The sequence below is a fragment of the Argiope bruennichi genome, chromosome 7 (genome assembly GCF_947563725.1).
Source record: "Argiope bruennichi chromosome 7, qqArgBrue1.1, whole genome shotgun sequence".
Lineage (NCBI taxonomy): Eukaryota > Metazoa > Arthropoda > Arachnida > Araneae > Araneidae > Argiope > Argiope bruennichi.
In genome coordinates this window covers 16,416,544-16,435,737 of record NC_079157.1, presented here as the reverse complement: position 1 = coordinate 16,435,737, position 19,194 = coordinate 16,416,544, and the positions used below count along the sequence as shown (strand labels likewise).

Here is a 19,194-nt window from a genome sequence, read left to right as displayed (position 1 = left end):
AGCATTTAATTTAGAGATCAACAACTAATTTGGATATGCTCTAAATATCGTTAAATCCTATTCAATAATAAATTAAGAAGTAATTATGAAGAGCGAAGTCGTATGCATTGATTTATCAATATGAGAATGCAATGGGTACCGGCAAATTTCAAAAAGAAATCACAAACAAGTTTTATCTAACAAACTGTTAAAATATTTTATTTATATAATACAAAGCACGCAACACAAATAGTATACTTTCTGAATGAGCAAGAACAGTTGCTTGGAAATATACATATTAATAACCTTCCGTCCAATAGTTATTTGCAAAAGTATGTACAAAACGCTTGGCACTTATGAGGCGTAAATTATCAAAGATAGGACGAAATGAAAACAAATTAAGAATGAATGTGACGACATATGAATGAATATTACACAAATGCTCTCTAAATAATGCCATTATATCTTGTTTCCAATAAAATCGTCACAATGACCAGATTTCATATTATCATCGCTTTTCCGTCTCCTGAAAAGAAAATGACAGATTGAAAAATAATTCTTATCATTTAGTAATTTACAAATTATTAATTATTTTTTCATGTAATAATCTCTAGGAATAGTAAAATATTTTTTTCTTACTTTCCAATGTTTTCTGCCTGTTTAAGTGTATCTGCAAACGGTTCGTTGTTGGTTTCCGGTAAGAAGTAGATCAAAAACCCGCTGGAAACTGATAGGAACGAGTACAGAAGATCGGGGAAACTATCAAAAGTGCTGCCACCCTAAAATCATAATTCAAGAAACTATTAAAAAATGTTATATGGATTTGGAAAAAAGCATGGATGATGCATAAGCTCCTCATGTACATTCAAAAGTTAGACATGCCCCGATGTGTGAGAAAAAATGTTAAAAAATGGTACCAGCGTTTTATTAAATTATGTTCTTTGTTGTTTATATGCAATTATCGTACTTGCCATTATTTCCTTCACAGTTTGTCTTATCCCTCTCATTTCTAGCATCAGGGAAATTCAGATACGTCAGAACTCTAAAATGCACGAATTTCTTTTTCAAAGATTTCACCCTCTCCCCCTTACAAAACAAATATGACTGCCCATCGACATAAGGGGTTGACAGTCAAAAGACGGTCCTCTTAAATAATGACTATTAAACAAATGTACAAGGCCGGGATAGCCTGGTTGGTAGAGCGTGGGATTCGCGTCCTTTAGGTTGCGAGTTCGAACCCCGCCGGCCGAAAATCCCCCGCGTGCTTGGTGGCTGACGCGCGTTAAATCTGTCGTGGTCACAAAGTCCTCCATGTCGAGAGTAATACCACTGGGTACTGGATCAGGGGTGATCGTTCTCTGATTCAGGTCTGAATTACCATCTGTGTTTGAGTGAATGAAGTCCGCCCCGTAAAAAGGGTTGTGACGTGTGTGTAGCTAAGTCGTTCTCTTGGCCCTAGATGGCGCTACTATAGAAACAAGAGGCGCTCCCTCCCAGGCCTAAATCCGCTGTCTTCGAACAGCGGTCTTGTCTATGGCAAGTGCCATAAGAAACAACAACAAACAAATGTATGTTTGAACATTCTTTGAAAATTGTCAGAAAACCACTCTGTCCCCAGACTCATCGGAATGAGCGTATCTAAGTGATAGACATCCGTCTTGGACAACCACCGTAGTTTTGTCGAATGGGCGCTTAGGGCGTTTCAGTATTGATAGATTTAAAAGGGCATAACATTAGATAAAATTTAGAATATGCATTTAAGAAAAGAAATTCGTTTAAAGCATTCTACAAGAGCTGTAACATATTCTATTCTTTATGCAATTAGCAGATATCTCTAAAATTTTTATGAAGCGCTTAAAATCATAAGATAAAATTCAAGAATTATAAAATAATTTCCATTTTTCATATATAAATGACATTATTTATAATAACAAAAATTTTATTTCTTTCACATTATTGTAATCTATCAACAAAATTTTTTTCTAGGTGAAATTAAAGTAGCATGCATTATTAGCTCGCAAATTATTCCAAATCTTTCTTTAAAGTTAAATAATATTTTTAAATAAATAATAATTTTATACCCATTTTAATTTTTAAAAAGTTACCAGCTTAAGATAAAGAATGATTTCAATAAGTGTTAAACCACTGCAATAAACTTGGAATTTTTATTCCTTAATTTCACCTTTCATGATTAATACTTCAACTATGCATGATTACTTACTTATACATTCTTAAGTCATACTTGCACCGTGAATGATTAAGAAATGATCTTCATCGAATTTATTTAAAAAATTATTATGCCCTTTCATTTACGTGCTGTAGATCACGAAATTGCTTTTTATTATGTAGTTTGTAATGCAATCCGAGTATCCCATCTCTTAACCCATTCATTGCCGTCAACAAGATATTTCGTAGGAAACTGCTGTAAAATAAAACGTCGCTAAATTTCTCTGGGAGTGAATGGGTTAATTAAAGACGTAATGCCACGAAAATTTGTATGCATTTTTATTAACTTTTTTTTAACATGGATATGTTTTGCACTTACACAGGTGCTTTCCTCTGTATAATTGTTTTGGTTGATCCTTTTATATTCATCTGTCTTCTACTAGGTTTTAGAACTAGCCTTTCACTGGCGCCACTATGGCAATATTGAGATGCATGGCTATTTTAGATTAAGAAATATATAAATCCGTTTTCTATTTAATTAAAGAATACAGATAAGGTTTATTGGTATAACATTTGCTAATTTTTTTGTCGAATTAATTGCATTTTGAATATAAACCACAGACGACCACTCCGGCCGGCCACAAGGCACACGGATAAACACACGGACCCAAACAAGGATCACGATTCATCGTAGGCCATGATTTATCGTCATGATATAGATATTTCTAAAAATCGATTTTTCTTTTTTCGAATCGAAAATCGACACATTCTTATATATATATATATATATATATATATCATATACTGACTACCCCGTCGAAAGGCACACGGGAAAACCTGATTGACCGGACAGCCGCAACAACACTGGCGGGAACTGAGTCCTAAGGTCTATCACCGATCACGGTACAACCTCCCTATAGGAAGCAACAGTAGGAGGTACCCAATCCCTATCATTCCTGTACCAACTCGGTTGGCGAGAATCCCCCACCATAGCGGAAACTTCTCACCCTCATTTCCGAGGTACCCCCGAGTGGGATTCATCTTGAATTTGAATAAAAAATTGAATTATATGTGCTTTAAACCTAAAGTATGAAAGCAACTTAATACCACTGTAGTGGCGTCATAAGGTTCAAAGATAAGTAAACATATATCTTATAATATCAATTCAAGCGTCTTTATACAAACCAGTTCTCTGACAAAAGGCGCCACTATGGATCCGATTCGTGCCACCGTCGACCCCGTACCTAGTCCAACATTCCTGACGACTGTTGGAAAGATCTCGGCTGAGTAGACGTAGAGCGTTGCGAATGTGGCTGTAATGCAGAATTTGCCCACCAGGGGAAAGAAAGCTTTCAAAGGTGCATAATCTACAAAAAAGAAGAAGAAATCAAAATGTAGAATAAGAATTTTCGTATTCTTGTCTTAATTTGAAAACTACTCGACCAGATCGACTTGGTAGAATGTTGGTAATAAAAGTTTTGTGGCCTAAAAGCGAAGTTTGATTATCTTACACGATGGATAAGGTATTGTGCTCTGGTTTAGGAATTTGAACCCTATTATTTCTATTGTAAAAGAAATGTACAATTCATAATAGTTTCAATGGGTTGGGTTCGAAAATAAAATTGAAAATGTTAGATTGGTTCTGATATCGGAGATAAATGAAAACTTATAAAGAACATAATATGTGCTTATGCATGTGCACGTGTAAGTGTGAAATGAAAGTTAAAAGATTTATAAAACAATAGGGTGCAATAAGAATAGTTAAAGCGATAGTGAAATGCAAAAATAAATCATTGTTGAACATGTTCCGAGAAGCGTTGCTCTTCTTTCAAACACTGACAAAGAATTTGTTTAGATATGAGTATGACAACATGTTTCAACATATGTGTGGATTCCAACAAATATGAGCGATCTACTGGTCAACAAACTTACAGTCATAATCCGCAGGTGCGTTTTATAAAATTATTGATGATGATGATGTCGTGTCAGCTTAGTCGTGGAAAGTGGACTGCAGTAGCTTCTGAAGGTAAAGACCTCTGAACATCCTAGGGCAGAAGTCTGTCTTCTTGCTCATATGAAGATAACCCTCACACGCACGCTTGCACAACCCCTTTTTACAAGGGAGGGGGGGGGGGCTTTCACACACCTCATAAATAAAACATGGGATAAAGAACAAACATTCCCGAACCAGGACTCGGGCCCGGGACTCCCAGATCACGGCATTTTCTGATTGATAGATTGATATTGGAATTTAGTAGTTTCTTTTCTCACTTTAAGAGACAGAGGCTGGTAAGAAAATCCCTTAATTTACAAAAATTCAAGAATTTTGTATATTAATTTCTTGATTTACAAAATTTTAAAAATTTGGCTATAATATGTGTATATTCCATATCTCTTCCTGAATAACTGGGCCGAATTCAATCAAATTTCGCACACAAGGAATTATGCTATCAATTTTTAACTAACAAAAATTAATCTAAGATAGGGAATTAATACAAATGAACCAAACTTTTAATTTTGAAAGAAATTATACCAGAAAAAATATTTCTATACTGTTTAAAATTCAAAATTTTACATTTTGAATTGCAAATTAATTCTGGAATGCAATTTTTTTCTTCAGTAATTATTAATATTTTTTAAAAAAATTATCGGATATCTTTTGTAATCAGGAAATGTATAGGCAATCGTTTGCTAGAAAACGTTAAAATATGTCTAAGCTAAATTTCTCTTCTTTCAATACGTATCTTTTAACAATTCTACCTTTTAACAATTTTGTTGTTTGTAAAAAAAAACTGATTTAACGAGGAGTATAAGCAAGAAAAATGTTTTCAAGAGCGTATGGAGTATTTTTTTTTTTTTTTTGTAGAAGATTAAGAATATATATGAAAAGTTGTTGACTGAAAGTATCAGGAAATACTAGCAGAATTATATAAGCAAAATTTCAAAGTTCAATGTTAGAGAGTCACACTTCAATCTTTAATGACGGAATCTTGATAAGCAATGAGTTCAAAATATCTAAGTATTTTTTGAAGTTCATGGCAAAAATTAGCAACACACTTATCTAAACATTATAAAACTTGGCAAATCGTACAAAGCGCTTAGATAGAACTAATTAAATAATCAACATTCAAAAGAGAAACTTCGTTTTATTAGTATCTCTCGTCTGAAATATTCATTACTGATTCGTCCACGCGCCTTCGCTTTTTTAACGTCGAATGTTCTAGAACAAACGTTGGAACTTGAATCCTAATGGAAATATAGTAAGCATTCTGAAATATTCGGTATCCCTCATTTTTGTCGCCAAATTTGGCTGTTTGTAACAGTGCCGTCATTGACTAAACATGAAATCAGCATCCTTTAGAACTATATGTGAAACTAACTTTGCTACTTATAGATTCACTGCGTAAAAAGGGAATAATATAAATTCGAGATAATATGATAGGATAAAAGGCCACGGTCGAAATAAATGGCTTAAGACAAGTAACATATTTTTAAAAATGCAAAAAATTGTTTAAAAAATTGACTTTTTACCTGAAGGCACTGGTATAGCCAAGCAGCAGGCGAGTCCGGCAATGACCATTGCGATGGCCAGCGGTCGCCTTCGGCCCACTTTTCCGATCACTTTAATAGTAATCAAATAGGCAGGAAACTCCACCGCCCCAGACAGGAAGAAGCTCAGGTAAGGATCCATGTGGAGCTCTCCGGTATTGTAAGACAATCCAAAATAGATAAAGGAGTTCACGAGCCTGTAAAAAAATTATACAGAAATGCAATTGACAGAGATTTCATCAGCAAGACTGTAACAATATTAAACCGAAACGCAGTTTAGGTGATTTCATAAGAAAAGAAGCATTAAAAATTTTTATCGAAATGAAATTTAGAAGATTTCATAAAACAAGCCTGTAAAAAAAATTAAACCGATATGCAGTTTACGAAGATTTATAAACGATCATAAAAAAATATTAAACCAAAATCCAATTTCTGAATATTTTATAAAGAAAGCGTGTAAAAAGAATTAAACCAAAATGCAGTTTAAGGAGATTTTGTAAAACAAGTATCTAAATTTACTAAACCGTTACGCTATTTATGAAGATTTCATAAAACAAGCCTGTAAAAAATTAAACAAAAATGCGGTTTAAGAAAATTTCATAAAGAAAGCCTGTAAAAAATTTTTACCAAAATGCGGTTTACGGAGATTTTATAAACATTATTTTAACAAATTTATTTCTTCCATTGTCCAATCAAGAAAACTGCAAGAATCGATTTGCATTTGATTTATCTTATTTCAAATAGTATAAATGCAACTGAAAAAGAAAGTAAAAAAATTATAAATTAACATTCTTGCATTAAATACTGAGGAGACGGCATCGTGTGGCAGTTATCAATGTTGTATTATCTGATTTATATTATCGAAATCCTCTGGTCCTGAACAGATGTATTCAAATGTAGCTAAGAATATTCATTAGTGTTATCGATATATCATTTAATATTATCATTTTTGGACTGGAGAATTGAACTATCTTTCATTTCTAACCAGTGATTGATATTCGTGAAAATTCTTACTCCAGTTGCAAGGAAACAACAAAGAGCAATTTTTCACGTGGATTTTTTTTTTCTGATTCCTTGATCTGAACCAGAGATATCTGGATTGACTTAAACATGCAACTACTCTGCCATATTTACCATAAATCTGATAAACAGGAGCACACTGTTTCTTGAAATTGAATTATGGTGGCAAAATCATAAACATATCTTTGAGTGTTAGAATCTAAATCTAAATTCTTTACAGGTATGAAAGGTTTACCTGAATTTAGTCAATACAACGGAATAGCACAGTAGAAATTTTCAAAGATTCTCCTTATTGAAATTTTAAAAATTGCAAACTTTTTGTGAGCAAGGCCGGGCAATAGTTGTTGATGATTCCGATGGAAAGGAATACTGAAGACAGCTCACCAATGTATACCAAAGTGAGTCAAGTACTAGATATTTTAAAACGCAATGTGTGGCATCATTCAACAAATTTTAAGAAACAATACAAATACCAACAAAATATAAGTGATCTCTTGAGGAATAATAATCACTAAGCAAAACAATTAACCTAGATATATATATATATTAAATAATTATTAAACAACTCTTTTCCATTGATATGATAAAAAAATTGAATTTACCTATTTCACTTATTGTTATCAATTTGTTAATGTTACTGTAATTCTTAAACTCCAAGGTCATCACATTAAAAGTTAACTATTCTGTATGGAATTCAAACCTAAAAAGTTTTACTTTATGAAACGTTATAGTGTAAAATATTTCTTCTTCTTTGATCTAATATAGGCTAAATTTTTATTAAATTGTTATATAAATTATTTTATAAAATTTATTTTATTTTAATTTTTAAGAATTATCACAAAAATTAAGACTCCCAATAATTTTATTAAATCAATTATTATTAACACAATTTTATTATTTTTACTACTATCTTTTAATATAATATATAAACAAATTATCATTATTGATTCATGTCTTTTACAACTCTTTCTTGTAATAAAAGCAATAAATTAAAAAAAATTTATCAATATAAAGGAAGAAAATCTCTATTCAAAACATTTTCTGCTTTCAAATGTTTAATTTAGTATTCAATTTTATAAATATACACATTTTTAACTTAGTTAATTACAAATTCAATATTACGTGATGCCACATGTATATAATCTAATTAAATCAAACGAATCACTTATAAGAGTTCTGAAAATATTTGTGACAATACATTTTCATCAAAAACCTATAAGGACTTAAAATTTTTAACGTCCATCTCATCAGGAGCTGAAAGAAGAATAGATTAAAAAATTTAAAATGTGCAGAGTATATATGAGGCTTCTCAAGTTAAACGAAAATGAAAAAAAAATGTACAGTAAATTATTAATTCTTCAATACTGCCTAGTTTTAAATTCAGTATTATTTAGCTTGCTCGATCAAAAATTACTATATCCTTTACCCATTTTATATGATTACTATGAAAATTTATAATCGTTCTTCAGTTTGCCTTTTCATGTAAAATATAGCAGAAAAATTTTGGGGCAATGGGATCTTAGTCACACCGCCATTAACAAACCCTCATCTTCGTACTGAATAATGTAATTTTCTCATCCATGGACGAGTTAATAAAGAGTTAATAATATACCTAACCAACAGGAATGAAAGCCACATGTTCTCTTATCTTTATTTTCATAGTGCTGGAAATTAGTGTTTTCGGCTTCAGAGTATTTGGACCTATTTTTATATTTATTGAAACCGGAATTTGATACAAAAGAGTACAATTTTAATAAAAAGATCAAGTGCCAAATTTCATTTATCTAAGTTCATTGTGTTTTTAAGTTATTCGTTTTACATACATGAAAATATATATACATACAGAAAATCAAGCCTTTAATTTGATTTATATCTACACTCTAGATGCTAAAAACTGTAATCAAATTTGGTCCCTTTATTTGTTTGCATTTTGTAATTATCATGTCCAGTTGTATATGAACAAACAGATAAGCATAATGCCATAAATTCGACTTTGGGGGTCGTGAGAATATGAAACTTGGGAAGTCGTCAATACCAAGAATTTTAAATTTTTTAAAGCTTTTTTTAAGCTTAAGCTTTTTTTTTTCAAGCCTCGTTTACATGAAAATAAAAAATAAAAAAATGAGAATTGCGTACCAGCTATAAAATAATATCACGGTATTCTTTCTCAGATTGGACGTTTTGAAGAGATCAAAGACGGTCGCCGTGGATTCGGCAGAGGTGGTGCGCATGTCTTCGCTTCTCAAGATCAACTTTTCGATCTCGATGTCGACGTATTCTGGTGGAATGCCATTCTTTCTTGAAGCTTTCTCGACCACCCTTCTGAAGACATCTTTTTCTCCTCGAATAAGCAACCAACGAGGAGATTCCGGAATCACCCTACAAAGAACATTACATTAGCTCTGTAAAAAATGAATACATTTGAAGAATACAACATCGGATTTTTTCTCAAATTCCGATGGGCCATAAAGCAGTTAAATGTGGAGAACTAAATGAATATATTACTTAGATATACGCAAAAACATGCTTAATTTTCGACATAAAAACTACAAAGTCCATTACTACTACTATAAATATATTATTACTACATAAAGATATTGTCATATCGGTGGAATAGAGCTCTGAACCCCTCTTTGAAAACTCATCCACCAATGATGTGAATTGTGTATTCCAGATAATGTGTAATAATCAAGCTAATACACAACTCTTCGTTAGTCCAGAAGTTTTGTGAATTTTCTTTGAAAAGAGAACAAGTAGCAGAAATGTATAAATTCTCAATTTGATAGGTTGATCGGCCTGCTTTCTGTATGGGATCCCAATATCCAACCTTTTTTTCCAGTCGCCTGATCAACTCGTTAAATAAGATCTTTCATTGCAATAAACTTGCATAGATGTCCTCCTCCTTTATCGGGAAAGTTTTACAGATGAAGTATCTTCATCTATTTCCCTGAATTGAAGAACTGGCTAAAAGACAAAGGTTTCCAGTTCAATGAGGAATGTCGAAGAAATATTAAAGCCATCTCACAACACTGGCATCAAGATCAAAATTAAGAGCTGTATGATTTTTATCTCTTCTCTGAATTGAAAAACTAACCAGAAGGCCAAAACTGACAGACTAATGAGGAGCTTCAAAGGAATGTTAAGGTCCTCTCACATCACTGGTATCCAGAACACATTTAAGAACAGTATGATTTTCATCTTTTCCCTGAATTGAGAAACTAACTAGATGGCAAACCTTCTAGACTAATGAGGAGATGCAAAGGAATATTAAACACATCATTTGCATCCCTTCCCTGGATTTTAGAATTGTAAAGAAGGCCAAATTTTCAGACTAATGAAAAGCATCAAAGGAATGTTAAGATCCTCTCACATCACTGGCATCCAGAACACATTTAGGAGCAGTACGATTTTCATCTCTTACCCGAATTGAAAAGCTAACTAGAAAGCAAAACTTCCAAACTAATAAGGAGTTTTCAAGAAATGTTAAGGCTTTCTTACATATTTGGCATGAAGAACACAGTTAAGATCTGAGTGATTATCATTTCATTCCTGAGTAAATTAACTGATTAAAAAACTAAAGTAAAAACTTTAAATTAATGAGGGCCGCGTTGGCCTGGTGGTAAAGTCTTGGCTTCGGAACCAGACGGTTTCAAGTTCGAGATCCGATTCCACCGAAGAAACGTCATATAAGCGGGAATGGTGCACGTTAAATCGAACGGTACAAACGTCCTCTAGCTGATGTAGTGTAGTGTGGAGAGGGGGCTGTCAGCTCAGATGCCGTCCTCGTCATCTGACCGTTCAAAATTACGAGGTTCGTCCCAAAATAGCCCAAGTACGGGACGTTAATATAACTAAACTTTAGACTAATGAGGAGCTTCAAGGTCTTCTCACGTCATTGGTAACAGCGTCTTTCGGGAAGGAAATAGAAAGCGTCATCTACCGGTATGACAAATGTATGAATCTTTACTGCGATTGTGGTAATAAAAACTTTTTATTCTTCTCTATTCGTGTCTAATTTAGAATCTATAGGTTTGTTTTGGTTATATTAACGTCCCGTTTGAAGCAACACTAGGGCTATTTGGGGACGGACCTCGTAATTTGGAACCGCGGTCAGATGACGAGGACGACACCTGAGCTGGCACCCCCCTCTCCACACCACTCCAGCGGGAGGACGTTTGGTCATGACGGATTTAGCGTGCAACAGAGCCCCTTACACGTCGGTTCATCGGTGGAATCGGGTCACGAACCTGGAACCCACCGGTTCCGAAGAAGAGACCTTACCACCAGGCCACCGCGGCCCTTAGAATCTATAGGAGCTGGGTACAAAAGGAAACTATCATCGTACAAGAAGTAGTTGGGAATAAGAAGAACCCCTAATTTTATAGTAATTTTATTGTTATTGTTGTTGCTAATCTCCATGGTCTGACTTAGTCAGACCAAATCCAAAAATCCGTTGACAAGAAGAAAGTCAAAAACGAGGAAGGAAGAAGAATACATTTCTCCCCAAAGAAGTCCTAAACAGTCTAGAATATGTTCAGCAGAGGCCTGATGTTGGCAACATTTCGGGCAAAGAGGGTAACATTTTTCACCCTAAGAAAAGAAAAGACATTTAAGGTGGCCACTGGCAAGGCGCGACAGGCAAGTGTTGGTTTTTCTATCACAAGGAAGAATTAAAAGTAGTTTTATAAAGAAGATTTATTATTTAGAAGTAGTTTTAAAAAAAGTACTTGTCATTAATTACTTATAATTTGTTTCTGCTCTACCTTTGTCTCTTTTTGCATAATTTCATGATTAGTACGTCATTATTATAAAATGCATCAGATAAGTAATGCAATATATTAGATGATCTGAATAAGGAAATAAATAGTCATCTAATTAAAGTATTTTGCAAAGTATTAAAGTAATAAATAATCATCTAATTAAAGTATTTTGATTTGGTAAGGACCTATATATATATATATTTATATTTTTTTATATATTTCTCTTTTGATGCCTATTTCATGGAAAAATGAAAATGTAAAATATTACAAATTAAGACAAATGTAATATATATAAAATTCTTCGGTACTTTTATAATTAGCATTTGTTATTTACAATTTATTACATATTTCTGCATGGTCTTTATATCTTGAAGCAATAACATTCTCTGTACAGACTATTATTTCATGTATCATATATTTTAGTAATACTCTGCATTAAATAATTCCTTAAATATTTGATAGGTAAAAATATGACTAATAATCCATTAAATGGACTTTGCAGAGGATGATATCTTGTGTGCCTGATCAACCTGATCGAATTTTATGGCAAAATAAGGTCACAGAATTTTACATGTCAATGCAGCTATGATCTGGAAGAATTCACATTCTGCTCAAAATCAGAATTCCTATTCTGCTCAGAATAAGAATTCAATTTACTCTAAATTTGTTCCTCTACCAAATTAAAATGTGTCTATCTATGAGAGTGTAAATTGGAAATCTATATGCCAGAATATTCGAATTTGATATCAATATACTTTGGGAAGTAAGTACACTTCATAGTGATTTTCTAGATAATTTAATAAACATTTCATTAATTCAAAATTTAGCACCAATTTAGTGCCATTTTCATGATAAACTCACAAAATATTATTCCACTTACGCTGCTTTTTATAGCATTTTAAAATTTATAAATTTGTCTTTTTAATGACACCCATTTATTTGTTTTAAATGGTTTTCCTAAATTTTGCTAATGATTTAAATATATATTTTTTACATAGTTTCCGACAATAGTTTCCATCGATGCTATGAAATTCAAATAATTTTCATTCTATCATAAAATATTTAATCAAATGACACTATTTTATAATTGAAATCTAATAATGAATGATTCTTCTTCTTATCTCCATAATTTCCATCAAAAATTGAAAAGTAAAGCTACCTTACGAAAGACAATGCGCAATTTAAAAATTTATAACATAAGCAGTTACATATTTAAAGACTTAACGATATCTCTAGACGTGCTTCGTTTTTTTAAAGTTCATGTACAAAATAGTTGAAGAGAGCTAAGGCGATTAAACTACACGCACTTCATGTCTATCGAAGTTTGATACTCAAAAATATATTGTTAAGGAAATCATAAATACCATACAACGAATAAGAGATTTAATGCGAATTAAATAAAAACCAAAACTCCTGATCGGCCAACTGGTTGCCAAAGATGTCTACTGTTTGACAATGGATTCTAAAACTCTCCTAGCTTGTATGCATGTCTTAGGATGGGTTTCATTTGTCAAAATAGGGGTGAGAGAAAAGTTGAAAGGAGGAGATGATTACATCTAATAATAAAGTAAACTTGTATTCCTCGCGGGTTGAATTAAATTAATATGGCCAGAAACGGCACGATATTCATATACACGAGGAAAAAAAATTGGACAAAAAAGTATCTAATAGGGAGGATCTCAAGGTCAAAGAAGACGAAGAATTCCAGAAATTCGTGATCATCTCAGGATACTGAAATGAACAGTAGTTATTAGATAAAAATCACAACAATAAACTATTAATCATTTTTTCAGAAATATAGAAATTATTTTCAATTAAACTTTAAATACCATAAAACTGATTAATTGCTGCAAAGAATTAAGATATAAAAAATGTTGTTCTTTTGTGAAGGAAGAAATAAACACACAAACTTACCAAAATACGGAGATAAAAAGTAATTTGGGAAGGGTCACAGCTAACTGAAGCCAGAACCAATCTCTTATAATCCACGCTACTGCTGGAAGACTGATGAAAGCTAAGCACCATCCGAAATTGATGGCAACTCCTACCATGGATCGGTAAACTGGACTCACCATCTCTATCACTGAAATGAAATGAAAAAACTTTCTAAATAATGTCAAAGTATTTCTGCCCTAAAGATTCAAAGAAATCAGTGATCATAATTTCCATAAAAGAAATACATTATTAGAGAAGAAAGGAATTATATATTTTTTGAAAAAAGATAAAAAGTTTTAAACGTTGACCATCCTTCATCAAATTCTGAGCCAATTTACCGATATCTGAGTCAGAGGTATAAGTCCTACGTTGAAAGAAACTGGTCTAACCAAAAATCTACCTGCATAAATTACTTACAATTTTTGTGCTACAGCAATATTTCAATTCCAGCACAATGTCTCTTGAGTATCTGCACCGTACCAGTGGAATATCTTTTTAAATAGAAGTTATTTTTGTTCTTGTTCCTTATGAGTGTGGATTTTAAATTTTTAATAATTGTTCGCTGTTATATGAAATAATTAATTTTCTGTCATATGGAATACTATCCGCTATGTAAATGTTCTTTGTTGTGTAAAGGAATCATTCCGTTCATCGTATTCATTGAATCTATCAAAAATGTGGTTTAAAAATATTTCAATGTGGAACCCATTAAGTCACAATTACATAATACAATTATTTGAAATTTTAAGCCACTGTTGATTTTGATGAACCAAATAATCGTCAATGCCAACTAGTATTTAATAAAATAATTGTGACATACTAACATTTTAAATAAAAAAAGCTACAATAATCTGCAATTAAAAGTTATATATCTTTGAATATCACAACCATTTTAAACTATTTTATACCAGTTTAATAATCGCCTCTAAGTGGATCAATACATAGTATTTCGTTGGTCGTTGATTGGCCAAAAATGATGGAATTCAAAGCTTCATAACTCGTTCAATTTAATCCACAGAAGAGTGGATTCTTTTTCTCTTTACATATTAGTGCGTCAAGAACTTTTAGAATATGAATAATAAAACCATGAGAGTGTATAAAAATTTAGATTTCATAATTTTTTCAGATGTATATCTCTTCTCAGATAAAACAAATTTTTCATGCAATTTCTTACATTTTCTTGTATATCTAGTATCTTGTATCTTCCCTATTAAAAGCGACGCTTTGATGGATTCATGCTTTATTCATTGACTTTTGGGAGGTTTTGGGATTCGTAGAAATGGTCTAGAAAAGCTAAATCATATATGAATTGTGATAACAATAACAAAACTCACATATAACAAAACTGATTGTATAAAATCCAGCTGCCCCTACAGCGGTGAAAAATCTTAATATAGCAAAAACTGCAAACGATTGTGCAAAAGCCGATAAAAATGGCGCTTTGAAACTTCTATATTTTATTCATTGACTTTTTGGAGGTTTTTAGATTGATAGGAATGGTCTAGCACAGCTAGATCATATGATATTTGTTGTAACAATTATACTTACATATAACAAAACTGACTGTATAAAATCCAGCTGCCCCCACAGCGGTAAAAAATCTTAATATAGCAAAAACTGCAAAGGATTGAGCAAAAGCCGATAAAAAGCTGGCTCCAACATTCATAACATAGGAAAATAACAAAGTAGGTCGTCTTCCAACACTGTAAAAAACAAACAAACATCAATGAAAATTTACAGGAAATGGATTTTTGAAAAGATTATAAAATCTATTACATAATCTGACCTTAAAAAAAGGCCTTTAAGAACGAAATCACTTCCTATCACTTAATTAAGTCTTGGAAGTTCATTGCAACGATAAGTAAGCTTCTTTGCATCACTTTTTCCTTAATTTACAGGTATTTAACATTCTCGTAAAGGATGAAGTCAAGATTACCTGGATTTTCGTTGACCTAGATCATGAATATTCGGCGGATATCTCTGATGCATGAACTTCCTCAATTCTTTGAAATTCTCTATTTACATATTCGCTTTCTTACTTATACAACCACAATAATTCTCAATATTAAATAATTGTATTCACTCACCCACAATAAAAGACAGGAAGTCACTGAGAACGAAATAACTTAATATTATTATTCAAGTTACAGTGAACACTGTTATAGAGTTCTGTTTTTGAATTGCAATTTTAAATAATGTTATTTTATTTCCTTTACGAAATAACTCAAAAATCTTAATTTTCTTCTTAAAGAATGATTTAATTTTTTGCATTTTAAGCTTTGGAAAGAAAAAGAAAATTAGCAAAAAAATTTTGATTAATTGAAAAGCGATTTTAATTCATTTGTATTCATTAAAATTCAAAATCGTTTCATTATTTTCCTGAATTTCTTGTATTCATAAATATAGTTTGAAACGGCATATTTTTAGTAATTTAAAAATCGCTTAGTGGAAGACTTAGAAAAAACAGCATGTCTCAAATAAAAATCTTAAAAATAGTTTTTAAATTTATATTACTTTAATGCAGAATCTTAAGTAAATAAATTCATTTCAGTAATCAATTTATATTATTTAAGGAAATAAATTCATTCTTAGTTAAAGAATGTATTGCATTTTTTCAGTAAAATCTGCAAACTGAATATATAAATAATATTTTGCATAATTGTAACAATTCATTTTACCTTTTTATAACCTTGAAGTATCAAAGTAAATAATATTTTTCTTTAACCGTCATGGAGCGAATTATAGCTTTTGAAATTTATATTGTAACATTAAATTATTCTAAAATATTTAATTCGATACATAACATACGCATTTTCTGCAGAAAATCAATATTTTGAACATTGATAATGTTTTTCCAAAACGAACGTATCCAAATATATACAAAAAAAACCCAATTTAGGAGTTAAATTATAATTTTCTAGTGTTACAATAACAAGCTTAGTAATATTGTGGTTTTTAATAAAACTAAAATAATCATATTCATATAATTTTAGATTTATTTTTCTAAGATTTTTTTTCAATTATACTTTGTTTTGTAGCAATCAGTTTGATCCAGAGTATCAGTAATTACAATCGATTTTATGATTCTAATTGTATAACATTACTAAAATGATGTAAATTCAAATCTTATCAACAGAAATTTCTTTTTTTAAATAAATATTTTTTTTCTATTTTTTCCATGTCATCATGTTATTAAATCTGTACATAATTAAAAAATGCCTCTATCAATATATTTCATTCAAAATTTTGAAGTATACTATTTAAATACAATTGGAGATCCTTTTTATATTCGTTTTTTCACTGTGAAATTATGTAATTACCTGTCTGAAAACTGACCGAAGACCAAGACAGCCACTAAATAACCCACATTGTAAATGGAGACTGAGAAAGATATCAGCCACTCTCGGTCACATACGAGGTCCCACTGAAGAACAAAAATCAAATTATAATCAGTATTATTTGTAAATTACATTAATTAATATTTTTATAAATGACAGGTTTTAATTTAAATTATCCTATTTCTGATTATTTAAATTTCCGTTTCTTATTTTGCATATTTCATATGTTGGAACACAAATAACTACAGTACACTCCCGAGTATCCGGCTTCATTATCCAATTTCCGTACAATCCGGCATAGTTTTATTTTATCGTTATTAAATGAGGAAGGGAAGGCTTATATTGGCAACATTGACAAGGAATTGGACTCGGGCGCTTGCTACAATGATCCTACATGTTGTGACGGGGAAAGAGCAGAATTCTGCTCGTTGTACATTATTTCGTCAGTGTGTAACGGACCTCAATTGTTGCCGTTGTTTCTGATCATAACTGCACAGTACATACAGTATTCGTTATTTGTGCTTGAAATACGCTTCATGGTTTTTTAGAGTACCAGAGTAAAGATTTCAAAATGGGTGATAACCGAAAAAAAGTTGTAGTGACAATGGAGGAAAAATTAGCAATTAGTCCCAGGAGTGACGGCAAAATGCTTCTATGATTCACTGGGCTGGCCGCGTTCACATTCTACTTGGTTTGAGATAAATGAAGGGCTTAGTATTCAATAAGAAGTGAGAAAATACTTATTATAACATTGAAATAAATTATAATTATTTAATTATAAACATATAATAATTTTGAAATAAAATTTTTTTCTTCTGGTATTAGTGGGCAAAGGTATGAATTCATAGAACTCTGGCCTATCCGGCTTTTTTGTAATCTGGCCTACCCTTCCGCCAAATGAGTCTGGATACTTGGGAGTATACTGCATAAATTATAGAAGATATTTCATGAAAGTATGCTAAGTTAATAATTCTATAATTTAATTTGTTCACAGTAATTCTAAGGTAATCACAAAATCATAAAAATTATACATTTATACAGCAGTGTTCAATGTACTTAATGACATTTTCATCATTTTAACATGATGATGCTACTCAGTAGAGAAGTTTCTTCCATAAAATGCTTAAATGCCGACAAAAATATAAACACCAATGTTCTTTTAAATAAAAAATACTTTTGGTTAGTGATTGTTCATATCTTCCTCACTTCGAAATAAAGATTTATGCTGAAAATTATGACTATAAGTAGCATTTTTATCTTGCTCTGAATATTTAATTATATTTAGAGTGCTACTTTCATACTTAGTTAAAGGTACAAAGTTTGCCTTGCATTCCATGGGTCAAATAATTCTCAGAATAATTAGTGCTCAATTATAAATAAAATTGCATTTCCGAAATAGATATTTTCATCCAAATTTATGATAAGTCCTTCTAAATGTAACTATAAACATATATCGGTGACATATATATGTATAAACAAATCTTCTTGGCGGGACCTTGAATTTTTTAAGTGCATAGATGGAGATACATTTTACTACTTGGAACTTACTTTGGCACCATGCTGGTAGCATGAAAATTCATTTATATATATTTTTTTACTATCAATTTTTACAGAATCCAAAGTATCAATATAGAGCACCCCAACTTACTTAATGAAACTTTGTATCTAGAAGTATATTTCTAATTGCAATAATTAGAGAAATAAACGCTTGTTAAACATTTTGGGAACACATTTGGGAACTCAGTAATAAATCCTGTTTATTACTGAGTTAATTAATAAACAGAGTTTCGTTTATAAACCCTGTTACTGAGTTAATAAATAAACAGGGTTTCGTTAATAAACCCTGTTCATTACTGAGTTAATTAATAAAGAAGGTTCCGTTAATAAACCCTGCTTATTACTGAGTTAATTAATAAACTGGGTTTCGTTAATAAACCCTGTTTATTACCGAGTTAATTAATAAACAGGGTTTCGTTAATAAACCCTGTTCATTACTGAGTTAATTAATAAAGAAGGTTCCGTTAATAAACCCTGCTTATTACTGAGTTAATAAATAAACAGGGTTTCGTTAATAAACCCTGTTTATTACTGAGTTAATTAATAAGCAGGGTTTCGTTAATAAAACCAGTTTATTAAGGAATAGACTTCTCATCGATATGCAATATAGTATTTGTATCTTAAAAATACAAATGCAATATATATCTTAATGTTTCAAAATTTTTGACAAAAATTCGGATATATTTTGCAGATTAGCAGGTGCATTTCCTAAACGAATTTAGAGCAATTTTCAACGAAATTTGAATAATTAGAACGAGGGCGAATAAGCGGCGTGCCGACGGAAAGTACATTTTTCAAGAGTTCACGGCTGGATTTGCTCGAAAAACGCCGTTAATTACTCGATTTCGAAGGGAAATACTTCAAACATTTTATAAATTATCCCATAATTA

At 31.4% G+C, this 19,194-nt stretch overlaps 1 protein-coding gene across 3 annotated transcripts in view; it reads right to left on the bottom strand.

The window, feature by feature from the left end:
- Positions 1 to 221: 221 nt before the first annotated feature.
- LOC129976725 (organic cation transporter protein-like) overlaps positions 222 to 19,194 on the bottom strand; it is a 50,420-nt gene continuing 31,447 nt past the window's right edge. For all 3 annotated transcript variants that reach the window (XM_056090431.1, XM_056090432.1, XM_056090433.1), the window contains 8 exons: positions 16,730 to 16,833; positions 14,958 to 15,112; positions 13,389 to 13,557; positions 8,851 to 9,093; positions 5,677 to 5,891; positions 3,331 to 3,512; positions 619 to 758; positions 222 to 505 (listed from right to left, as the gene is read on the bottom strand). In XM_056090431.1, coding sequence (XP_055946406.1) covers positions 439 to 505; positions 619 to 758; positions 3,331 to 3,512; positions 5,677 to 5,891; positions 8,851 to 9,093; positions 13,389 to 13,557; positions 14,958 to 15,112; positions 16,730 to 16,833 — 1,275 coding nt within the window. In that variant the 3' untranslated portion in view covers positions 222 to 438. The remainder of the gene's footprint in view (positions 506 to 618; positions 759 to 3,330; positions 3,513 to 5,676; positions 5,892 to 8,850; positions 9,094 to 13,388; positions 13,558 to 14,957; positions 15,113 to 16,729; positions 16,834 to 19,194) is intronic.